The sequence below is a fragment of the Elgaria multicarinata genome, chromosome 9, assembly GCF_023053635.1.
Source record: "Elgaria multicarinata webbii isolate HBS135686 ecotype San Diego chromosome 9, rElgMul1.1.pri, whole genome shotgun sequence".
In the NCBI taxonomy this organism is placed as follows: Eukaryota; Metazoa; Chordata; class Lepidosauria; order Squamata; family Anguidae; genus Elgaria; species Elgaria multicarinata.
Window position 1 is genome coordinate 11,377,501 of NC_086179.1, and position 26,202 is coordinate 11,403,702.

Consider the following 26,202-nt stretch of genomic DNA (forward strand, 5'->3'; position numbering starts at 1 on the left):
CCCTTTTGCTACTGCTTTGTTCCTCCTTTCATGTGAATGGGGAAACAAGCCAGGAAGCAACAGTTAATCACAGCTTACCGTAACATCCGGTCTGGTAAAGTATAGTTAATGGTTTCCAACAAGCCAGAATATGAAGCTACTAGCTTGACTCTTGCTGAGCGTATGTGTGCTAGTACTTTACAGTTCGGTATCATACTTCTGTTTTCCGTGGGCCCTCGGAAAAGCCAGGCGTGAGTACGGTGACCCTATGGAAAGGAGGACAGGGCTCCTGTATCTTTAACAGCTGTACAGAAAAGGGCATTTCAGCAGGTGTCATTTTCATCACAACAGTTAAAGCTGCAGGAGCCCTGCCCTCTTGACCAGATACAAAAGAGGGCAGGGCTCCTGCAGCTTTAACTGTTGTGATGAAGAGAGGATTTCACCAAATGAAATTCCCTTTTCTATACAACTGTTAAAGAGACAGGAGCCATGTCCTCCTCTCCATATGGTCATCCTAGGCACGAGGCCAACCAGGAGTCCAAGCACTCCCCCGCCCCCATCCCTACCAGTTGCTCCTGGTTTACTATGTCAGGATTTGATCATCCAAACATGACCAGTGTCTCGTGGGACTATCCCCAAGAGTCCATCTTTGTCTGTTTGCCTCTGGAAGTCCACCTTCGCCCATCAGTGCGTGCATAAGATCAACCAGATTTTTTTCCTCTTCCGTACTAATTTTCTGAAAGAGCCGGTATGAAAATCCTTTCTTTTTCTTACTCCGTTGTATGTGTGTGTTTTTTAAGCTAGTAGGCTTTGATGCTTTTTAAAGCCATCTTGGCCCAATGAGCCAGTAAAACCACCTTTTGAAAAATTAGAACAGTGCAGAGCAAACACCAGGAAATCCACTGGAGGACTTCTAGGCAATAGAGGGGGAATGCCTACTGATTAGAGCCATTGACTTGAAATCTGAAAGCACTATTGTACTACGAATTCAGAATGAGGAGTAATTAAAAACGAAGGCTTCTCCGTATATATCCCCCCTCTCTTTCCCTCCCCCCTCCCCTCCTCTCTTTTTAAGAAATTCAAAGTGCCCCCGGAGTGCTGGCTCTCATTAGAAAAATCCCATCTTTGTGCTCAGCCTGTCCGGGCGGACTGCTCTGTTGTCGGCTTTCTTGAATGTAAAGCAGGATCTTGTTCAGAGCATTTGCCAAGTGCATTTATTTTTTATTTTGGGGGGGATGAGGGTGGGTGGCATGAAAATCCATTTTTTAAAACAACAACAACCGTATTTTGACAGTTGTTTCTGTAATTCATTCTTAACAGTAGGATCTCTGCTCTCTTTGATGGAACCGAAAAAGAAAAGAAAAATGTGTGCACCCAATAGTGTCAGCAAAAACTGGGCCAGGATTGATCTGGAAACTACAAAGATCAAACTTGGGGGAAAAAATGTACAAAAGAAATGAAAACTATATTCTCCCCCCATTCCCAACCCAATCTGTGGACCATCCTTAATTTGCGTCTTACGTACAGTTATAATTGAAAACTGTTGTAGTGTGGCGAGTCAGAGACTAAACTTTGAATCAGGGAGCCGCCCGTTCAAATCTTGCCTCTGCCACTCATTCTCTGGGTGGTCTTTGGGCTCATCTACACCAAGCAGGGTATTGCACTATGAAAGAGGTATATAAAAGGCAGGAGCCACACTACTGCTTTATAGTGGTATTGAAGTGCACTGACAACTGTTGGGGCTCCTAAGACACATCTACACCAAGCAGGATGTAGCACTATGAAAGTGGTATGAAGGCGGTATATGGTTTGTGTCAATGGGCCCCAACAGTTGTCAGTGCACTGCAATACCACTATAAAGCAGCAGTGTGGCTCCTGCCTTTTATATACCCCTTTCATAGTGGAATATCCTGATTGGTGTAGAGGAGCCCTTTTTCTCTCTCAGCCTTCAACTCTCCGTCTGCAGTCTTTAATAGCAGTGGCCTACCTTACAGGATTGTTGCAAGGACTTTTTAAAAAGCTGATATATCTGAAGTGCTTCGAAACTGAACAGTGCCAACTAAACAGATCTTAAGAAGTATCAGTAATTAATTTACACTTATAACCTGCTCTTCTTTTGAAGAGCTCAGAGTCAAAACAGACATTGCATTAAATCAGTGTATGGTATCTACAACGTAGTAGGGACAGTGTCCAGGTCCAGATCTTAAAAATCTTTCTACCCTTCATGCTAGGTCCTAATTCGGATTGGGGACCCTTGGGGGGCGGGGAACCGTAGCTGCTAGACACAGATTTAAAGTAACATCTGTTTTAGCCCTCCAAGCGGCTTGCATCTTATTCTGAAGCAGTATCTCATCCTTGCAGTTTCTAGGGCCATGTCTATTTAGCTTCAGCAGAAAAACTGCATCATAGGGCTTCAGAACTTTGGGCAATTGATGGAGAAAAGCGGCCAATATATTAATGAGTGTGACATGGAAAATGCTTCGTACACCGTGCCTGCCATCCATAGAATCAATCCAAGCCCTAGAATCAGCAGCCTAAAGTGGTACCACTCCTCACAGGGCCACCTCCAGCTTTGAAGAGGCACTTCTAGTGGGCTCCATCCTAATCAAGTGGCAGGACACTGGTGGCAGCGGTGGTCAACAGCCGCTCTGCAACCATTGCCAGGCTGCTGGATCTGAGCCATTGTTGTAGGGGGCTGCCATTTTAATTTCCCACAATGCCTTAGAGCAAGAGTGAACAACTTGCTGTCATTCAGATATTTTGGCCCACAAGTCACATCAGCCCTACCCAACGTAGCCATTGATGAGGGATGAAGGGAGCTGAAGGCCAAAACATCTGGAGTGCCACAAATTGCCCACACCTTCTGTAGAGTAAAACTATGTTGGGACAATGTGGAGATGGTGGCTCAATCCCATTTCAAGGGGCCCCCAGGATAGGCATCAGAATAGTGGAGGACCCCAGCAGGACACTGAGGTCCTGGCAGCCGCTTAGTGGTGCCATGTGCTAATGCTCAGTTTGACTGCCTATTCATGGGATCACCACTTCAGAAGGAAAACTAGGTCTCGAGGTGGCCCAAGAGATGGCGTTCTGTAGGGTACATGGATGACGATGGTGCTTGGGGAACGGACATTAAGGTCTAGTGTATGGATTTGAGTTCTGGGGGCCTCTGTGTGTATTTTTAGATGCTGGCAGACACCCTGGGGGAGGGACATGTTTTTTATTCCCATTTTGCAGATTGAACCTAAGTGAGTGTGATTTGCTCACTGCTACTCAGTGACCCGGTGGCTGAGCTGTGAATTCAGCTTCGGTTTCCCAGGTGACAGTCCGACATGCGACCCACCCAGATTACATTGACATTGAGCGATGGAGCACATGCATGCGTGCGCACGCTGGCTTTGTAAAGGTTATTTTGTTTTAAATACACTCAAGCAACGTAGTGATTAGACATGACAGTTTGGCTGCAGGGCCTTGCTTTCAGCTCGGGAAAATGGAGAGCATGGGCTGTGTTGTCCTTTCCTAGTAAAATAAGGTCATTAGCAAAGCTGTGTACAGGGTTCCTTGCAGCGGTGGAAGAGATTGGGGGTGGAAATGGATTTCAGTGCCTATCGTTGTCCCAATGTTGATAAATCTCAAACAGATATAAAAGCTTGTTTTTAATCAAAATTGTCTATATCCTAAGGCACGATACTGCAATTAAGAATCCCTCAAAGGTGTGCAATGCATCAATTTTTTGTTTTCAGCAGCTGCACCCATCCACAAGTGCAAGAAAAGGTTTTCCGGACTCCCTAAGCTCTATCTTGTTCCAGAGGGTCAAGTTAGTGCATGTGCTGGTCTGCATTTGTGTTCTTTCTTCCATCTGGGCTTCCTCAAATATTACACTCCATCTGCGAAGAAACAGAGAAATGGGGCCAAGCAGCCATGATGGCTAACAGGACATGTCAACAAGCCATTTCAAAGGTCTTCTGCATGCCATCCACCAACTTTTTAAGTGCCGATTGGGGGATGCAATATTGTATGCATTGCCCGGTCTCCAATGAGTTTAGAAGGTTGGGGAAATGCTCTTAACAATCACCTTATCCCTTTAACATTATGAATACTTTTGAGGTCTTTAAAAGATGCCACTGTAATCATAAAATCACAGAATAGTAGAGTTGGAAGGTGCTTTTAAGGCTATCGAGTCCAACCCCCGCTCAATGCAGGAATCCACCCTAAAGCATCCCTGACAGATGGTTGTCCAGCTGCCTGTGCACCCCCGTTTCCCCCCCTCAACATTTCTGAGGCCTAGAAGCTTGCTTCTTCATATATATATACTTCCTGACTGTTAGAGCAGTGTGACAATGGAACCAGTTACCTAGGGAGGTTGTGGGCTCTCCCACACTGGAGGCCCTCAAGAGGCAGCTGGACAACCATCTGTCAGGGATGCTTTAGGGTGGATTCCTGCATTGATCAGAGGGTTGGACTCGATGGCCTTGTAGGCCCCTTCCAACTCTGCTATTCTTTGATTCTATGATTCTATACTCTCCTATAGTTTTGGCAAGCAAGTAGAAAAGAAGAACTTGTAAGTTACTTTTCTGGTATTTAAAGAGCAAGGTGGCGCTTTCTCTCTCTGAGGGGTTGTCATTCTAAATTAGTGTTTTTCCTCAATTAACCTTTTTGAACCTTTCAATGTGTGAGAAGCTGAGCTTTTCAAATACACCATGACACATTTCACGCCAGCATAATGGAATATAGCACCGTGGGGCCTATGGTTTCTGGAGGTTATGCAAACCGCAGCGATCGTTTAAGTAGAATCCCAAAGACAGAATAATCTTTGCTATGACATCACTAAAGAGTTTGCTCCATATGTGGTGGGCTTCAATTTCATGTGGTTCTCTTAGCCTTCCTTAAAAATATTTTTTTTAAAAAAGTTTCCCTCATGTTCTCTATATGTGTATATACTGGAAAACTGCCAAGCCGTACATGCATAGGCTGTTCCTAATAAATGGGAACTAATTGACGAGAACTAATAACTTCCCTAGAGTGGCCACATATGAATTGCCAAAAAAGAGGAAATGCATCACCAAAGAAGAGTGTAGTGATTTACATGAAATTTCCATAGGCCAATTTATATGCAGAGGTGCAAATTTAGAGGTGCAAATTATTACAATTTAAATAGAAATACTGTGCATGGGCAGGGTCTGTGGCTCAGTGGTAGAGCGTCTGCTTTGCATTCAGAAGGTCCCAGGTTTGAACCCTGGCATCTCCAGGTAGAGCAGGAAAAACTCATGTTAACGCTACTGGGCCAGAAGGATTTAGGCCATAGCTAGACCTAAGGTTTATCCCTGGATCGTCCAGGGGTCAAACCTGTTCATCTAGGTGACACACAGGGGATCCAGTGCTCAGGCAGGGGCGAACCCTGGACGATCTCAGGATAAACCTTAGGTCTAGCTGTGGCCTCAGTATAAGGCCGTTTTTTTCCACAACACCCAACAACTGCCCTATGGTAGAAAGTAGTTTATCCTTCCTATCCGGTAAGAACCCTTGAAGTGTAGTCAATAAGCCACAGTTTACATTTTTCTTTTAGGGACTTGCACCAGTTGTACAAAACAGTTTCCATAAATCAAATAAAACAGCAGCCCTTCGAAGTGCCTAGCAGAACAGATCACTCCGGCATCATATTATAAGAAAACAAGCACCATACTGTGTGAAAATGCATTTCCGTACGTGCACATAGGCAAGAAAAGTGACCATTGGGAGCGACAACAGAATGCAACCATTTCAAAAGGAACCATATGATTATATCTTGCTTTGCACATCTTTCCCCCTCATTAGGAATTCCTTGTAAGGCTTCCTTTGAAGATGAAGCCTGTGCAAGCACGCAGCGTTGGGTCTTCAGATCTATAACTGTGTAAAGAGGAGAGTTGGTGTAATTAGACTTGTCTATTTCTTTTCTCTCTCTCTTTTTAACTGATCTCATTGGAAAGAAGGCGTGTGAGTGGATTGATCTATATCTATAGGCACGTACACCTACTGTAACAGTTGTTGCCTGGTGTAAGGAGGTATCCGTGGTACAGATCTATAGAATGGATAGAGAAAACTGTCTGTGGGTGTGTGTATACTAATATCTGTGCAGGTTGGAGGGAGGCAACGTTAGTTTTGGGGACAGGACCAGAGAGACAACTGGTAATTGAATTGATACCCCAATATCGCTAATCCTGGGGAGCACCCCTCCTTGAAGCCTTGCAAGCGAAATTGAATACCCTCATATCGCTGCCAGCACAAACTACTCAAATTCCTGTTGCGAGTGGGAAAGGAAGCATAGAATAAAGACACAGACACCAGAACTTGGGTTAAACTAAGGGCCTCTTTATTTGAATATAATGGTAGTCCACACCTCCTTGGATCTGCATGTGAAAGTGCAGGAATCAATGGGTCCTTCTTCAGGCCAGTTGCCCGGCTTTATGGGCAGGCATTCTCCAAAGCCAGGATTTGGGGAAAAACCCGCCCCCTGTCTTATATGACACTCTGCAAGTGTGGGGAGACCAGCCCACATCACCCGCACCCCCACATGTCAGAGTAGGTGGGGCAGGAGAGTCTCCAAAGGCAAGCCATATCCTGACACTTGAGCCTCACAGCTCGCTAGGAGCAGGTCTTCCAGATATGCCAATCACCAAAAGGTGCCAGAGTGCTCACTGTCCCTATTCTAATATATTGCCACCTAAATTCTCGTTGAAATGCTCCATCTCCCCTTTTCCCCAAGGGCCCAAAAACCTTGGCACTGTGGGAGGAGGATACTCCTGGACTTTTCCTCCCAAAGACTGGGACCACTTGCCACTGCCCATCAGTCCTCCCTAGGTAGTGCTCTCGTTATCTTATCTGTTTGCTATGGCAATGTATAGTTCCATCTGCTTTGAGTGGGTAAATAATAGCGTTCAGTTGCTATATCACCTTATTTTGAAGTGCTGGCAAGCTGTTAACACTACAGTGGTGACAACGTGAAACATTGCAGCCCTACCTGTTAGCAATTGCCAGTCCATTGCTACTGCTATTGTCTGGGGACTACCATGGCTGAAAATCTCCCTGCATACCTGGCTGAGTGTGTTTTTTACTAGAGCGGCCTTCCCTGACCGGGTGTCTTCCCAGTTTTTCCACTACCAACTCCCAGTATTCCTGGCCATTGTGAATGCTGCCTGCGGCTGATGAGACTTGAAGTCAAAATTATTGGAGGACCTTAGGTTGGGGAAGGGCTGAAAGAGAGGGTTATATGAACCCCAAGACAGCAGCACCCATTAAAGAATTGGGGTGTTCTGAATACAGTCAAGTAACCAAAACCCTTTCAGATGAATATGGCCTTAGCTAGACTTAAGGATTATCCCAGGCAAATGGAGGGGTCGTCCCTATCTGCTCCCGGGATCCCCTGTGTGTCATTTGGATGTACAGGGATGATCACGGGACGATCCTGGGATATAGGCCTGGTCTATCCATAGCCTATGTTTGGTTAAGCATTTTCCTTGTTCTCTCAAGCTCCGAAATAGAAGGAAATTACAGCTGTTCAGGGCCTTGCCCTTAACAGAGGCAGAATTTAGGCAATATGGATATGGTATCTTTTGTTGTGGCTACTTCCAGCTTCACCACTACCTTGGAGCTGGATGGCTGTCAGTGGCAGAGAGGTAGACCAAAGTTCCTGGTTTGTTCGTTGATTGGAATACACACATGGTGTCTATGCAACTGAAGCTGCCTTTCCGTGTTACAAGTACCCAACTGGCAACCAATACCATGGAAAGGCTACACACTGATGTGGCTTCTCGTTGTCTCGGGACGCTCTCTTGTTGGTTTTGGGGTGGGTTGGTGCCCAAATAAGTATTTCAAAAGCTCATACATGCATATCCATTGCTTCATCTCTTATCCCTCGTTTTTGTTGTATTTGTTCCCTGCCTTTGTCCCAAGAAAACTGGCCCGCAAAGTAATTACATTTGATGGCTCCACTGGATGTCTGAAGTATCTCCATTGCAAAGTGTGTTTGAGTTGGCATGGGGTCGTGGACCTGCAGTCATGGATCTGCGGTGGATCATTTACACATGCACTTGATGTAATACTCAGTGACTGATTAATAATGCGAGTGACCTGTCAAACGCCTGAAATCTCAGCCCCAGTGACAATCCATTGGGTAGGGATATGGCAGGCACCCACCAGGTCCAAGAGTCTGATGGACTCCCTCATGTCTGCCCCCTCGGACCCAGTTGGGTGCCCATAGCGCATTTGCAGACCCATAGGTCAATAATAATAATAATAATAATAATAGTAGTAGTAGTAGTAGTAGTAGTAGTAATAATAATAAATTTCTTACCCACCTCTCCATTTGGATCAAGGCGGGAAACAACAATAACTATAAATACATAAAACTGAATTAAAAACATAGTATACATTATTAAAACATCCTAAAAACATCCTAAAATTCCACTGGATAGGCCTGCCGGAAGAGGTCAGGTTTTATAGCTTTCTTAAATGCTAAAAGACTGTTAAGTTGACGAGCCCACATCACCCAATGAGTACCCATCACCCATCTGCCCCATTCCAGAGCCTCAACTGTGTGCGACAATAGAGGCTCTGGAAATTACGTAATTCTCCCCATTGTGTTGATGGTGACCGTAAAGGCCCCATTTACACAACAGTAGAGGCGGGAATGGGGGAAATGCACAATTTCCAGAGCCTCTTTTGTTGCACCCAGTGCACAAGCAGGTGACAAGAGTCCCATGAGTCAGCCCTGGGTGAATTCGCCCACCTCTACCTTTGGGTACATTCCTATGCAACAGTTTTGCATGCAGTTTGTAATGCATGCTGCTCTATCTGCCATAAGCATCACCACTTACCCATAGTGAACAAAGAATTCCACTCTACTTATAGGTAAAGTATGCAAGCCGTAGGGGGCAGGGACCTACTGCATAAGGCCCACTTCACACACACGGACACACACACACACACACACAGAGGAGCATGCACATTTCTCATTCTTTTGCAAAGACAGGAAAAAACTCACATTGATTGCACTCCTGTTTTATATTTCCATAGATAACCTAAGTTATATTTACTATAACTCTGTTTGCATTCCAAGTATTATAATTATAATCCCAGCACAACTCTTGCCTTAGATCAGTTAGGCATGCTCTAATAGAAATGTGCCTTTCATAGAAGATTATTGCTGTTTGCCAATGCAGCTTCATTAACGCTGATATCGCTGTCTGACATTTATCTTATAATTTTCCAAGAGCTGCCGGTTACGTCTCTGTAAAAACCCAAATTATAGTTGAAATAAGCCAGATAATAGAGGTGTCCATTGATAGCGACTGCACTTGCCTAGCTACGTTTGTTTGTGTAGTCATTTAGTAAGGGGTGATATTTGAGAATTTGTGAACATTTATGGCGGTTGCATGTGTTTGTGCCAGGACTACAGCTTCATGGGGACTCAAGTTGAGGATAATTGAGCTCATAGGGGGATGTACTGTATGAGAATTTTGTTTTTGTTCACAAAACATGTGAGCGTGCCCTGTTCGAAGCTTTGAGTGCAAGTGCAAGCACGTGTCTGCCGAAAATATCTGCAAATTGTCGCACACGTGCTCAGGTTCATCTCATTCCTGCTTCCAAGTTCAGTTTGCACAAACGTCCTAATTTGCTCAAATTTCTCTGTTGACTAAATCAGCCCTGCTTTATTTTATGAAAAAATGTGCACAAATTTTGGGAGATTTGTGCAAATCTCCCTTACAATTGTGACTCGATCTTTGCAAAACTCCCATTCGCACAAAGTGAGCAGCGCTTGCAAACGCGAATGTTAATCAGAAATATGGTGCGCAGCAAGGTGATGTTCGGAGAATCCTAGTGATTTCAAACATTGCTCATTCATCCATGCCACATTTTCTCATCACAACAACCATGTGAGGCAAGTTATGCTCCCATCTATGGTTACTTGAGGCTCACAAGGGAAGCCAGTATCATCTGATGGAGTCAGATCAAGGCAGGTAAAATCCAGCCTAGTAAGTAGCAACGGCAAGGTAAGCAGATGCAGTCAGTTCAAAGCGGATAAGTCAAGGAATGACAGGCAACACCATGACAGAAGCCCTCTTAAGCAGAGGGCAGATGAAAACAGGACCATGGATAGCTCCACATGTAATAGGAGGATGTTGTCTTAGCAGGGAGCTAAAGCCAATTGAAGCATGTAGGCTGACAAGAACTGTAGTGTACACAGCTCCACCTCTCTTGGAACAACCAGCTGCACTGTTAAAAGGCTGTTGCCTGATTTTGGTAAACCTCTCTGGAAGTTCTGTCAATATTCATCCTTCGAATCAGAGGATGGTGGCAGGGATGTGATCTTTTCCCAGGTGGGCTCTGAATAAAATACTGGCGGTTCTACCCCTGAGGAAGCAGCTCATCATAGTCCACTATTTCGCTCGGAATTATTTGAGGGTTGTGGGTCATGTCAGGTTAGGCTGAAAGAAAATGACTACGTCAAGTTCACCCAGTATGTTTCATGGCAGAATGGGGATTTGAAACTGGGTCTGCCCAATCAGAGCCCAACATTCTAACCACTGAGTGATACTGACTCTCAATTGGATGGAAAGGAGGACAAGACTCCTGTATCTTTAAAGTTGTATTAAAAGGGGAATTTCAGTAGGTGTCGTTTGTATGCATGCAGCACCTGGTGAAATGCCCTCTTCATCACAACAGTTAAAGCTGCAAGAGCTATACTAGACTGACCAGATACAAAAGAGGTCAGGGCTCCTGCAGCTTTAACTGTTGTTATGAACAGGGAATTTCACCAGGTGCTGCATGCTTATTTATTTATTTATTTATTTATTTATTTATTTATTTATTTATTACATTTATATACCACCCCATAGCCAAAGCTCTTTGGGCAGTTTACAAAAGTTAAAAACAGTAAACATTTAAAACGTATACAAAATTTAAAAACATAAAAACAACAGTATAAAAACAAAAGTATCCATTTCAAAACAACAGTTCTGGGGTCCATTAAAAAACAAACTTAGCATTGTTAAATGGTGTTAAATGCCTGAGAGAAGTCTTCACCTGGCGCCTAAAAGGTAGCAGTGTTGGTGCCAGGTGAGCCTCATCAGGGAGATCATTCCACATTCGTGGGGCCACCACCGAAAAGGCCCTCTCCCTTGTTGCCATCCTCTGAGCTTCCCTCGGAGTAGGCACTCAGAGGAGGACCTTAGATGTTGAGCACAGTGTACAGGTAGGTTCATGTCGGGAGAGGTGTTCCATCAGGTATTGTGGTCCCAAAGGACACCTGCTGAAATTCCCTTTTCTATACAACTGTTAAAGATACAGGAGCCCTGTCCTCCTTCTCATATGGTCACCCCAATATAGACACACATTGAGTTGTATCCAATGGATTGTACCCAGTGTTAGTCTAACACAAGTCCTATTCATTGCAATGGGTCTACTCTAAGTAGGACTAATCTTGCATTCCCAGACACCCTTTCTTGGAATCCAGTCTCATGAAATGATAGAATTGGGCTGCAGGGTTTCATTTTAGCCCTGCTTCTTCACAAAGGCAGGTTTTATGGCATACGTAGTAACGATATGAAAGTAGACTCCAACACTAAAGTTCTCAGATTATAGGACGGGACCCGTTTCTGGAGGAAGACAGCTGCAAGGAGCGCAGCAGGTGATGGGGATGTGATCTGTCGTAGCTAACAGTTGCAGCTTTCTTTCTACATGACTGTACTTATTCCCAGCCCCCACCTCGGCCCAATACCCAAGGACTTGAGCTGTTTTAAGTTCATGACTGTAAATCAATTTAGATAGTGCCTCAAAGCATAGAGTCAAGAAACTGGCATTGGTCCAGAGTGAATTAATCTGAAATTAATTTGATTTTGAAAGGCTCCATCTGGCTGTGTTTGGAAAAGGCAGTTAGACAGAGAGAGAAAGATATAAACAAACGATCATCTGTATTCTCGGTGCCAGATGTTTTATGTTTCTCCCTTAAAAAGAGACCTCAGATTTTATTTTTTATTTATTTTTAAAAAATGTATTATTATTATTTTGGAAAAAGTCATGGAAATGTCTTGAAATGGCATTCCTATAATCATTTTTTTTATATAGAAAATGCCATTTTTAAAATTCCTGGCTTCTTCTTAGAAGGATATTATTATTATTATTATTATTATTATTATTATTATTATTATTACCATATTTCTTCGATTCTAAGATGCACTTTCTTTGCCATATAAGCATCTCTAAAAATGGGGTGCGTCTTAGAATCGCAGGTGCAATTATTATTCTTAGAATCAAAGCTTTTCTCTGTTGGTGGTACTGAAATTATTGTGCGTCTTACAATCGGTGGAGTCTTACAATCGAAGAAATACGGTATTATTATTATTATTATTATTATTATTATTATTATTATTATTTCTTACCCGCCTTTCCAATTGGATTGAGGAGGGGAACAACAGCAAGCATAAAATACATAAAATACTGATTAAAAACATAGTATACACTGTTAAAAACATCCTAAAAGCATACTAAAAGCATCCTAAAATTCCACTGGATAGGCCTGCCAGAAGAGATCAGTCTTTATAGCTTTCTTGAATGCTAAAAGACTGTCAAGTTGACGAATCTCCTCCGGCAGGCCATTCCACGGTCCGGGAGTAGCGGAAGAAAAGGTCCTCTGGGTAACAGTTGTTAATCTAGTTTTTGCTAGCTGAAGTGGATTCTTCCCAGAGGACCTGAGTGTGCATGGTGGATTGTACGGGAGAAGGCGATCCTGCAAGTAGCCTGGACCCAAACCATGTAGGGCTTTAAAGGTGATAACCAGCACTTTATACTTCGCCCGGTGATGTGAGAGTGGGCAGAGGTGTATAAGAGAGCGACCTTAAAAAAAGGGTGGTAGAGCATGGGAATCACCAGCAAATGGAATGCCACAGTCTGCTTTCACCAACAAGATTCACATGAAATAAGTGTGCCTGATCAATGATCTTTAAAACAGTGGAATTTAAACTGAAATAGATGGTTGGTGGACCAACCACCAACCACAAGCTGGAATCCTGGGATCATGGCTAGATTTTTTTCATACATACAACAGTGAATCTCATGTTCTGATGGAGGGACCCAATCCAACCCGATCAATAATGCAGCTTTAGACCCTGGATGTGATGGTCTTACGGAACCACTCTTTAGACGGACCCGTGTATTCCTTCAATTGCGAAGCACGCAAGTATTTTTTTTCTTTCCTCCCCTGTCACCTTCCACTACTCCATGCTTTACAACAGCTTCTACATTCCTGATAAGTTAGAACAAAAAACAAGCAAACATACTCTTTTCCAACCCTGGTTAAAAAGAAAGAAAGAAAGAAAAAAAGAAAGAAAGAAAGCTCTGTGCATGTGTAGTGACACATTTTAAGCTCACTTAAATCATGGCACCAGTATGACTAAGAATAAACTGGAGTTTGCTTCTGTTACCTTGATACTAAATAAGCAGCATTTTGTTGTAGAAAGGGATAATGTATTTTTTAAAGCAAAATAACAATAATAACTAAATGAGCATCCACTGTAACCAGAACTCGCATTTTTCAGAACTTTGATCTTCATTAGTAATTTTCATTTTTTAATTAAATATCTTTTTATTCTTTCATTCTGTTTGTTGTTCACCACTCTGAAATCTTTTGGGTGCGGAGCATTATATAAATATTGTAAGTGAATAAATAAAAAATAGCTGAGTTTGTGTTTGTGCTTGGCTGGCTGTTCCCTAACCCTAAATAAAACCATTTTAAAAATGAAAAGAGAGAAAGGGTGCTGTAGCAGCCAGCAGGAGTTCCATGTTCCCCCACTATGGTGATGCACATCTAAGTGTTGATGCTGGGCTTGTTTGCTGCTGCCTTCATCACCTGCAACTCTCTGGATGGTCATGGAGGGGGTATTGGGCTGTGGGGCCCTGGACTTTGGTCCATAGGTCCCACCCTAGCTTCACCAATGAACCCAGCAGGTAATCTTCCCATATCCTGCACTACCTGTGTTCCGGGGCCCAACCGTCCCCTTGCAAATTCCAACTCCCCACCACCCAAGCCTCCATTGCACATGCTGCCACTGTTCTCCTTGACCATCCTCTTGCACATCCTTCCTTGGGAAGGGACCATCGTTCAGTGATAGAACCACTGCTTTGCATGCAGAAATGCCCATGTTCAACCTCTGGCATCTTCAGCTGAAAAGATCAGGTAGCAGGCCATGAAAGTCACTGGGCAAGACAAGAGGCTTCATCCCACGTGCCTGTTTCCCTCGAATTATCCCTGTAGCATAAAGCTATTGTTGTTGTTGTTATTAGCTAAATCACACCCCGGGCGGCAGCGCTCCTAAGATCTTTGCATACCAGGAAAAGGGTTTAAGGGAGGAAATGTAAAAAATCATTAAAAAATCAACTAATCCAATTCAAATTTAGTATGCTTAAAGTGCTCCTTAATATCTATTACTGTGCCAATTTTGATGTCTTTATCTTTAAAACTTACACAGATGTAAGCATTTGTTTAATTTATTCTTTAAACATATCAAATCCTGCCCCTGCGTCCCCAGTGGCCGCTCGGAAAACAACAAATGTTTCGCTCCTAAACAGGTAGCAAAATAGGTCGGATCTTTTGGCTTTAAAGCACAATTTAAGCAGGATGCATGGGAGTTCTTCACAGTCAAAGCAGATTATAAACTGGAAAACTTCGGAGTCCTTTGCACACAATTTGCAGTGATTGCACAGTATAACCCTGGTGTGATGAAGCTAAAAATATGTTCTGTCTTAAGCATCTCTGCCAACCAGCCATCCTCTGTCGCTGACCAAAGGCCAGTGCTACTCATTCCACACTCCTTGATATCGCACTGCTAATTTAAATGGAACAGGGAGAGGGAGGCATGCTTACAAATTCAATATTTTGCAAATCCCTATACAGAAATGACCTGATCTTGCCTCCTTGACTAATTTGTGTTTCTGGTCTTATTTATCTACTGGTTTTCGCTCTTCTCCAAATGTTCTTGGCAGTTTAGATGTATCAAAACGAGCATTTAAGTGTGTATTTTTGAGAGGATTACTTTAAAAAAGAAATGCAAGCTACCATCGAAATGGGATGATGGCTTTACAAACATGCAGAAATGACACAGAACGGAAACAGATGCATTCACCTATCCTTAACCTGACGCTGTGATGTGCAGGAGCCTGTCCCCTGGGCTCAACAAAGAGTGTAGCTTCTTAGAATTGCTGTGGAATGTATGTGGGCCCCATGGGGGAACTGTAAGGCTCTGGGCCCATACATTTGACAGCCCTCCTTTAAAGTTTACATAGCTGTAAGCTCCAGCCCAGTTTTTAAAGGGAGCTATTTAGATATAGCAGCCATGCTGGACCTGATCTATGTGTTTTGATTTGGATCATGTGCTCTCGGACCTTACTAAAATTACCTCCTGCTGCTGTTGCATCTCTTGAATCTGGCTTGTGCACCGTCACATGTGTCTGTGCCAATCTTGAAATGTGTTGCATGGCTCAGCACTTGCTGAACTTAATTGCTCGGCTTTAGTTCTCAGGAGCTGGTGTTTGGCTTCCCAACACGAGCTTAGTGGCGTGAACGTCTCTCTCTCTCTTTCTCTCTCTCTCTCTCTCTCTCTCTCTCTCTCTCTCTCTCTCTCTCTCTCCCTTCCTTGTTTGGGCCAGTTGTACAGGGACTGGGAGAGTCCTTCTAAACCTTAGACTATAAAATGGCAATAAATGTGGAGGAGGAGAAGGAGATATATTCCATTTTGCAAGGAATACAAACCAAAAGGGGGGGGGGAGAGAGAGAAAGCTAAAGCTAGGATTAGCAATCCTGTTAATGCATTATCCGTCCCCCTCCACACACAGATAATACATACAGCATCATCGTCTTCCTCCCTTTAAGCCTTCGCATCGGTTCTCTGTTGCACTCTGCATCAATGTCAAAGCTCTAATCCTTTTAAAGCTCGGTGTCTCTCTGACCACACGTCCATTCCAGAACCATTAACAAAATGTGAGAGTTGCCGTTAACTTTCAGCAAACTGTGGCTTCTGCACTCTATCCATGCCCTTGTCTGCTCTTCTTAACACCTTTTCTTCACCCACATACTCATTTGTTATTTGTCTCCTTTTGTCACTTGTTCCTGCCTGACTCTTCTTTCTCATGTCACTCCTCATAAAACTGGAATTCGCCCCCACCCCTCTGTTTTTCAAACCAGTTCCCTTTCTCCTTTTAAGAACCCGGACTCTCCTTGGGCTACGTGAGGCAGGGGGTGTCTGTGATCAGGAAAAGTAGGAAGCACAGCCCTCAGCTGAGTTCGGATGACACTAGGGTGACCATATGAAAAGGAGGACAGGGCTCCTGTATCTTTAACAGTTGCATAGAAAAGGGAATTTCAGCAGGTGTCATTTGTATATATGGAGAACTTGGTGAAATTCCCTCTTCATCACAACAGTTAAAGGTGCAGGAGCTATACTAGAGTGACCAGATTTAAAAGAGGGCAGGGCACCTGCAGCTTTAACTGGGGTGATGAAGAGGGAATTTCACCAGGTTCCCTGTATATACAAATGACACCTGCTGAAATTCCTTTTTCAATACAACCGTTAAAGATACAGGAGCCCTGTCCTCCTTTTCATATGGTCACCCTACTTAGCCGCTAAGCAACGGTTGTTTCCCATTCTGTCCTTGTTACCACCACCCCAGCCACCCCATTGATGAGTGATACGGGTAAGGTCTCATCGCAGGGTCAGGGCTGAGCCATTGGCAGCTGTCAAAGGTGAGCCAGGAAGCAGGAGTCAGGAAGGAGGAGCTGAGCCAGGGTTGAGGAACAGAGCCAGAAGTCAAGGCCAAATCACACACAGGAGCACACCAGAACCAGGAATACCATTGTTGTTCATCCAATCCTGGAATGTCCACCCAGCGGTTCAGCAGGGAGCCAAGCAGGCCCTGGCGTGCCTAGCCAGGCTATTGCTGGTGTTGAGCTGTGAAATGGGAACATCTGGAAGGAAGGGCACACCTGGTGGCTGCATGGCAGAAGGGGCTCAGAAAGGTGGTGGCAGGAAGCAAGCCTCATGGCAGCACTGGCCCTGGCAACTTGTAGAACACTCCAGGGAAAACTGCTATAGAGCCTATTTACTAGGGTGACGATATGAAAAGGAGGATAGAGCTCCTGTATCTTTAACAGTTGCATAGATAAAGGAATTTCAGCAGGTGTCATTTGTATGCATGCAGCACCTGGTGAAAGTCCTTCTTCATCCCAACAGTTAAAGTTGCAGGAGCCCTGCCCCCCTTTCTATATGGTCACCCTACTGTTTCCTCCTGAGGAGAGAGTGCATTGAAGGCTTTTGCTGTTCTTGGGATATCTGTTCTCTGATTTACAAACATACACACTGTACGTAGAAATATGCAGCATCCAGACGGACAAAGATAGTCTTGAATAGGGTGACCATATGAAAAGGAGGACAGGACTCCTGTCTCTTTAACAGTTGTATTGAAAGGGGAATTTCAGCAGCACCTGGTGAAACTCCCTCTTCATCACAACAGTTAAAGCTGCAGGAGCTATACTAGAGTGACCAGGTACAAAAGAGGGCAGGCTCCTGCAGCTTTAACTGTTGTGATGAAGAGGGAATTTCACCAGGTGCTGCATGCATATAAATGACATCTGCTGAAGTTCCCCTTTCAATACTACTTTTAAAGATACGGGATCCCTGTCCTCCTTTTCATATGGTCATCGTAGTCTTGAAAGGTGGGTCACTTGCCCACAAAAGCAAAAAAAAACCCATCTACCTGGCTTGGCCACCCCGCCCCGGACTGTGATTAGAGGCAAAACTCAAGACTTTCTTTTTTTCTCTTTCGCTGCCTGTATTCCACTTCTCAACTCTTCCTCTCCAGCCTCATGCTGTAGATAGTAGCCACTAATCATTGATGCTCGTTAAAATAATCTTCCAGCCATCAAGAGCCATCCAGCAAACATCTTCAGCTAGCACTAGATATGTTAATTGACCATTAGCAAACCATCGGCTTACACAAAAGATGGTCTTCCTTTCAGTTGACACAAGACAAGGGCATATCTATTAGGGTAGTATTCTTTCTCTCAGGAAGCAAAGGGATAGAAGATTACATTGTTCAACGCACTCCCGCCACTTGCACTGAAAGCTACTGTTGTTGTTCCTGAATTCCTGCTTGGGGCGGCACCCCTGTGGCAGGGATGCTCCAACCCCTGTAGCTTTTTATTTATTTATTTATTTATTTACAATATTTATACGCCGCTCCCCATTCAAAATTTCAGAGTGGTGTACAAGCTAAAAATAAAATAAAACCCAGAATAAAACACCTTAAAATAGATTTTTTAAAAGAAGTTAAATGAAAAGTGAACTGTGGCTGGTCATTAAGGAAAAGCTTCCTGAAACAATGACGTTTTCAGGAGGCGCAGAAAGGAATACAAAGTTGGTGCCTGCCTGACCTCCAGAGGCAGGAAATTCCATAGGAGGGGGGGGGGCACCACACTGAAGGCTCTTCCCCTGGTGGACTCCAATCGGAGGGTGGGTTTATGTGGAACCACCAGGAGCAGGCCCTCGGATGACCTCAGTGACCGGGTCAAACAGTTGAAGCCATTGTCCTTTTCAGAAGAGGAGACCTTCATATCCCCTCCTCTTAATGCCAGGAAAAAATGGGATACATTCAGATGATGGGGTGTCTTGCATGGGTATTGCTACTGTGGTTATATCTCACATAAGCCACTCATCCCACTCATCCCACCTCAGTGTTGATTGAAGTGGCCCCATGTCATAGAATCATAGAATAGCAGAGTTGGAAGGGGCCTACAAGGCCATGAGTCCAACCCCCTGCTCAATGCAGGAATCCACCCGAAAGCAACCCTGACAGATGGTTGTCCAGCTGTCCAGATGGTTGTCCCTGTAGTATCCAAAGCTAGAGTCTACTGCAAGGGTAGGCAGCATGGTACCTGCCCTGCACTCACTAATGTACCCCCGGGCACCTTCCTTGGCACTTGCCAGGGTGCCCTATCCCTCCCACTTTTAAAAAAATTAACCCATTTTCTCACTGGCAGCTAGGACCACTTCAAAGCAAAGGTGCTGCCATCTTCATTTCCCATGAATGGCTCTGGGCTATGTGATGGCGCTCCAAGACATTCTTAGGAAATGAAGACGGCGGGAAGCTGCAGGCCCTAAAAGCAATGGGTTCAAAGGGGTTGTTTAGTTTGCTGTGCCTCAGAACTCACCCCTGCCTTGTATTCATTCATTCATTCATTGCATTTGTATTCCACCTTTTTTCCTCCAAGGAACCCAAGGTGGCCTACATAATTCTCTTCCTCTTCTTTTTATCCTCACAACAACAACCCTGTGAGGTAGGTTGGGCTGAGAGCCTGTGACAGGCCCAAAGTCACCCAGTGCGCTTCCATGGCTGAGGATGGACTAGAACCCAGATCTCCCGACTCCCAGTCCAACTCTCTAGCCACTACACCACACTGGCTCTCACAGTCATCTTACTTTCCATGGCAGCCTCTGTGTGGTGATGCCTACCGCAGTTCCTCACCTTGCCAAATGGGCTCACAGGCCCAAACAGGTTGTCTACCCTGGTGTAATGAGTGAAACTCAGACAACACGCTAAACCTTGGTGGTTAAGCATTCTAAGCGAAACATTATAGCTTGGTGTGATGTGTGAAGCATTCTTAACCATGGTGGCTACATAACCATGGTTTAAACATGCTCACTAACCATTTGCTGCAAATATGTTAGTGACCTAACCATGGCTTAGTGTGTTGTCTTAACAAGCCTATTGGAGGCTCCAATGTCAGTAGGGTCAGTGAATCCGCTCCAGGTTTCAGTCAGAACTAATCAGAACACTAAAGGTGCAAAGTTCTGACTGGTTTGGACAGAAACCCGGAGTGGATTCATCACTCCAGTGACACTGGAGCCACCAAACTTCTCTGATCCAACTGCTCAGAGAAAGAGCAGGTTACTGCAGCCCAGAGAAAGGTGGCAGATGGAAAAAAAGCCCCTTTCTTGCTTTTGGCCTCATAGTGGGGAATGGGAAACACACACACACACACAACTCACATACACCAGCCTCCCATCTCCTGCAGTAGCGTTCAGGCCTCGAACAGTGGGAAGGGGCTTAAAAGCAGATGTTTTAAAACGAACCTTGCCCCATGCTCTGTGCTGCTGTTGGAATAGCTGGAGTAAAAAAGAGCGACTGAGTTTGATCCACAGGAAAAGGAGGAGCATTTCTTCTGCTGGCAGGACAAGGTAGAGTAGAATGGAAGGAAGAGTCAAAAGGTTTCTGTTGGATATATGCAAAGGCAGGAACCATAGAACTGTGGAGTTGGAAGGGACCGCAAGGATCACCTAGCCCAACCCTCTGCAGTGTGCAGGAAAACCAATTAAACCATCATTAAAGGTGACTGTCCACCCTCTTCTAAAAATCCTCCAGAGATGGAGAACCCACAACCTCCATAGGTAGACTCTTCCACTGTTGTACAGATCTTACCAGCAGGAAGTTTTTTCCTTATATTTAATCGGAATGTAGGTAGCTGTAACTTATGCCCATTATTTCGGCTCCGAATTTCTGTGGAGATAGAAAATAGTCCTTGATCATCTTCCCTGTGGCATCTTTTTGATGTAACACACTGGGCCTGTTGAATGGGGCGCAGGGCTCTTGCCTAAAACCGCCTGAGATCAAGGTCACTGCATCCCTAAAAGGACATCTGGAGCATCTTCCTTTTTGGTTTCCCAACCATGATCCGAGGCACCTGAGAGAAAGTGAGTGGCAGCAATGGGTAATTGAAATGTATCCCAATGGCAGAGCGAGCCAAGGTTAGGCTCGTTGCGGAATTGGTGATCAAACTTTTCATCATCGTTTTTGAAATGTGCCTTTCAAGTCCTCTTTCCTCCCTTCAGGACCTGGGAGAACTGCAAAAAGTTAATCGAGGCATATTAATGTGTTCAGGTGTGCTTATGCTTCAGAAGGGATGAAGCAGAGAGGCCTAAATAATTTCGCTTTGCACAAGTTTGTAGCCTTGAGGCAAGGAATGTACACATGGTTCCCCCCCCCCTTGCAGTGTTCAATTTGTTCCTCCATTGTGAATTAAGTCCATCAACTTGCCTTGAGTCTGTGGGATTCAATCTTTGAATGATGGAGATGCTACAGGGCCATTCTATGCATTTGGGGCAACTTTGTCCGTCCGTCGCCCCCAGAACAGGAGTTTCCTGCAACTCACCCGCCTGCCCCCCTCCACATCAACAGCCCTCCTGTGAGCTGCATGGGCTTCAATACTGTCTTTATAATCATGACCCAATCAGCCCCTCTCTGTATTTATCTGGGCCAATTTTGAAAATAAATAAACAAATTTGACACCAAATTCAGGAGGGGTTTACCTGAACGTAGATGGAGAAACTCTACAGTTGGTCAGGGTTTAAAATGTATCCGCAGGTACAGTTGGGAGGGCAAATGTGTGGGGTATGTGAGATTTGCAACATTTTTTAACCATCATCTTTTAAGTGAAGTCAAATGTTTTGGAAGTGGTAGATTTCCTCTCCCTGAATGAAGGAAATAATGTTACCCTTCTGGACATGGTTTTGCAAGGGAAGTGTGAACAATTTCAGGCCCTGCGTACTGTAGCAAACACCTCCTCTTTGGCCCCACTGATCTGAATGCAACCTTGCTTGTATGTATGCCTTCTTTCTTGGATGTAACATTATTTGGAGTTGAGTAGGCCCTTATTTTGGTGGGGCCCACCCTGTGGTGTTCCTCCCTAAGGATATCAATCAGCCTGCTTCCTTTCCATCTCTGGGAGAAAAAATTCTTATAAACAAAATCTTTCCCTGGATCCAAAAATATTACTGTTGTTTCTGTTTTAGTTCATTTTTATGGTATTTTGTACTAGCTGGCTAGCCCAATAATTTTGGTGCCTGAGGTTGGAAATCCAAAGAATGCCCATACACACACACAGAGAGAGAGAGAGAGAGAGAGAGAGAGAGAGCAATTCATCAGGACATTGTCCTATGTAAACATCACTGAAATGAATGTGGAATTACTCTTGATTACACTGGTTCTTGTAAAAGGAAACTTCCTCCAACAGACAGATCGAGCTGTCCCCTATTCTGCCACTCTAAACTAGGGGTGTGCACGGACCCCCCACTCCGCTTCACTTTCAGATCCGCCATTTTCGGATCGGGGCGCTCCGCCCCGCCCCGCCCCCACTCCGCCTGTGCCCACTCCGCTCTGCTCGGAGCTCCGGATCCGGATCGGAGCTCCATTCCCCCCCCATAGGGGGGGTTACCGGGCCCTGCCGCCATCACCGCCCATGCAGCGATGGCGGCAGAGCCCGGTAAGGGACCAAGGGAGAGGGGGACCTTACCTGCCTCCGTCCGCGGTCCATCGCCGTCTTCAATTGAGCCCGCGGTTCCACCAGGAAGTCTGGGCCGCAAGCGGCCCAGACTTCCTGGTGGAACCGCGGGCTCAATTGAAGACGCTGACGGACCGCGGACGGAGGCAGGTAAGGGAGAGGAGGGCGGGGGGGTTACCGGGCCCTGCCGCTGTCGCCGCATGGGCGACAGCGACAGCGGCAGGGCCCGATAAACCCCACTTACCTTTCCGGCGGAGCTCCGGATCGAGGCGAAGGAACCGCCTTCCCCTCGATCCTCTCCGCCACGCTCCGCCGGCCCCCCAATCCTCTTCGCCTCCGCCTTAAGGGCAAGCGAAGCCCCCCGCTCCGCTCCTGCTTCTCCGGTCCGATTAGAAGCGGAGCACATCCCTACTAAACAGTGCTCAGCTGTGCCCTCTTTTTCATCTTGCCTGTAGTAGGATTTGCTAGGCCTTTGTTTTCATGAGTTTTATGGATGCCTCATCATATAACATTACTAAGGTTGCCATATTCTGAATCCACAAAACCGAGACAATTTTTTTTACAGGGGGTGGGTGGGGTGCTAGGATTCTTTAAAAAGAAAACACAACCTGAGCAATATGTAAAGGTCTAGGGAAAAGAAGAAAGCTATCTAAGCTTTAGTTATCTAACACTGCAATCCTATGTGTGTCTACTCAGAAACAAATCCTATTAAGTTAAATAGGACTTATTCCCAGGCAAGTATGCATAGGATTGCAGCCTAAAGTACTTAAGCACCTGCAAATAAATAATAGGCAAAGAACAGTTTAAGCAAACAAAACAGGAAAAAATGACACTAAATTACATTTCCACACTAGTTCTCAAAAGCTAGAGGAGACTTCAGTATGGAGACTGACACTCCACCGAGCAGGCTCAAGGCACCATTTCGGAGGTTGGAATTTCTCCGGCCGGCTGGAACAGGAATCTGGGAGCCCGTCTACACTTGTCTAGATGAAACGTAACAAGTTGGCAGAGATGACGTCAGCAGTCACGTGATGCTGTTGTTGTTACGTTTCTTCTGACTTTTAAAACCGTTCCACTTTCTGTTAAAATCGTTTTAAAACTAACAATGTGCCCCAACCTTTCGTTGTTTTCAATGCCGTCTTTCAAAGTCATGTCTCGTGACCATGGTCTTTGCTTCCTGATTAGGACAAGTGAGGGCTTTTCTAGACGAGGGGAGGGAGAGCTGGCACAACGCGATGAGGGGGAGGGGGAGGGGGAGGGAGGGCGGTGAAAGAGGAGACAGAGGCTTAAATTTTTTAAAAAAACTGCTTATCTTTCGGGGCGCACGTGGCCCCTTTAAGACGCTGCAGGGCTTCCCTCGTCCCTACGCGTCGCCCCGCCTCCCTGCCGGCTTATCCCAGCAGGTCTAGCTCAGAGTCACCGGAAGAAGGAGGTTTACTTCAGAGCCGGTATGAGCATAATGAAGAACGTTCTAAAGAAGAGTGTGCCCGGGTAAAACGATAGAAGAAAAGGTATTTCGATTGACTGGGCTCAAGTTGCATTTTGTAACGTAGCAAGGGAGGACGCAACAATGCACTTAAACAACGGTGTAATGAATAGTGTAGATCCTGCCCGGGATTCTTGACGGACTGGCCGGGACATTTTGGAAATGCTTGGAAACCGGGATATTCCCGGTTTTCCGGGACGTATGGCAACCCTAACCATTACATGCCTGGGAGGAGAAAGTGGTCTTACCTGGCACCACTGAAAAGATGACAGTGCCGGTGCCAGGTGGGCCTGAGTGGGGAGCTCATTCCAAGTTGGGGGGACACCAGTGAGAAGGCCCTCTCTCTTGTTGCTGCCTTCCAAGCTTCCTTTGGAGGTAGCACTCGGAGGGGGAGGGCAGATGTTGATCATAGTGTCTGGGTATGTTCGAGTCGGGAGAGGTGTTATCCTTAAGAGAGGCATTCCAACCATTTACAATGGGAAAACCACACAAAAGCCAGGAAACCATCAAGTAATATGTAGTTGGGTGAAAGGGTGTGGTGTCGTGTTTCTCGGAAAACTCCTGCTTTCGATGGGAGGCAAATGATGAGGCTTGCTAAGTAATCCACAAAGCTTTTATTAAGCAACAAATGTCTCTTCCACCTGAATAGAGTCTAACCTCTTGGAAACGTCCCCCTAGGCAAAACTATGCAAACTAAGCAAGACAATTGTCCGCCCAAGAAGAATAGGAAGCCACTTTCCAAACGCCCGTAACTTCAGAGCGCCTGGTGCGGAGGCTGGTTCTGGCATAATCAAACCGACTTTCTCATGCCTTGCTTCCGCCCCATGCATTTGAGCTTCTGGAGGACCCTAGCATCAGCTAGCTTGTCAGGACGCTCACCTCCAGAAGAAGGCTCACTTCCCACTGAATGTGTAAGATTTGGCCTTGAGGAGATAAGCTCTGGAGAGGGCTGACTCCCAGCTGGAGAATCGCCAGTGAGAGCTTCCTCCCCCACTGGTCCAGGCTGGCTGGTGTCTGGCGCTGCGTCTTCTGGTTCTGAATCTGATTCTGACTGATTACCTGAAACATCTTCTCCCAAAACAGGGGCAGTAGGGTTAGACATGACATGTGGGACCAGGGGAAGGGAGAATGGCCCTCTAGTTTAAAGTGCTGTCCTTAGTGGTGGTTAGCGGTGGCAGTGTTATCTGGGCTGCCTTTCAGGCGGTAAAATGTCTTGGGCCAGCAAGATATCACCAATGAATAAGCTACATGGTCTGGGCATACACAGGGATGGGTCCATGCAGTCTAGAAAGTTCATCACAGGCATGTTGCAGTACTCATCCAATGTCCTGCCGGATGCTTTGCATTCCTTTCACGGGACTTTTTTTTAATATTTCAAATCAAAACCCACTTGCACTGGGATGGGTTGGGGAGAGACGACACCCAGCGGACACTCTTGGAGGAGGGAACATCCACGTGCTGCCGTTCTGCTTTGCAGAAAGTCGGGTCATTGTAACGTTGCCCCCGTACTTCTTGAAACAGCCTTTTCTTTGGAGATTGACAAGCGGGGTTTTGTGCCCTCTAAGTATGTGACAGATTCAAGCAGCAGCTTGCTGAGAATAGCTGTCGGAGAATAACGTCATGAAAAAAAAATTCCATTGTTGTTTGTTCATAGCAATAGCGTGATATTTTGCTGATAGTAGCACTTAATCTGTCTGGAAGGGTTAGTGGTACTCTATTCACCCCTCTCTTGTCTATTCCTTTTCTTGCCTTTCTTTTTCTGCTGGTCACAAATGGCATGATTTCAACAACGGTCCCTCTTTCCTCCCCCACCCTTCTTGTTCTGTAGTAACGGCACAGCTAACAAGATGAATGGAGCTTTGGATCACTCAGACCAACCAGACCCAGATGCCATTAAGATGTTCGTCGGACAGATTCCCCGCTCGTGGTCAGAAAAAGAGCTAAAAGAACTTTTTGAGCCTTACGGAGCCGTCTACCAGATCAATGTTCTCCGAGATCGGAGTCAGAACCCTCCCCAAAGCAAAGGTATGGCGATATGAACACAGTGGGGTTACGACGGGGCTTTCTGGCGAGGGAAGGAGGGGACACTTCCACAAGTTAAACACTGTCGCTTGTCTTCAGTGTTTTCGAGGGTGCTTGTATTAAGGGAGTGCTTGGGTGTTTTTTGCCATATGGAGTCGTCGAAGACGGTTTTGAAAAAAGTGAACACTTGCTCATTTGTAGTTTTGAATTTCATGGTGTGATAAGGGAGAAGCAAGGATGAGGCTTGGACTGTGCAAACACAAGGCAAAGACGATACTTTTGTGGAACGTTGATCACTAAAACATTTATAATAGGGAGGGTGTTTGTTTGTTTGTATTTATTTATTTATTTATTTATT

General features: G+C 45.3%; 1 protein-coding gene across 9 annotated transcripts in view; it reads left to right on the top strand.

Annotated features, from left to right (window-relative positions):
* CELF2 (CUGBP Elav-like family member 2) overlaps nucleotides 1–26,202 on the top strand; it is a 403,350-nt gene that overhangs the window by 182,563 nt on the left and 194,585 nt on the right. For all 9 annotated transcript variants that reach the window (XM_063134745.1, XM_063134747.1, XM_063134750.1 and 6 more), the window contains exon 2: nucleotides 25,651–25,847. In XM_063134745.1, coding sequence (XP_062990815.1) covers nucleotides 25,651–25,847 — 197 coding nt within the window. The remainder of the gene's footprint in view (nucleotides 1–25,650; nucleotides 25,848–26,202) is intronic.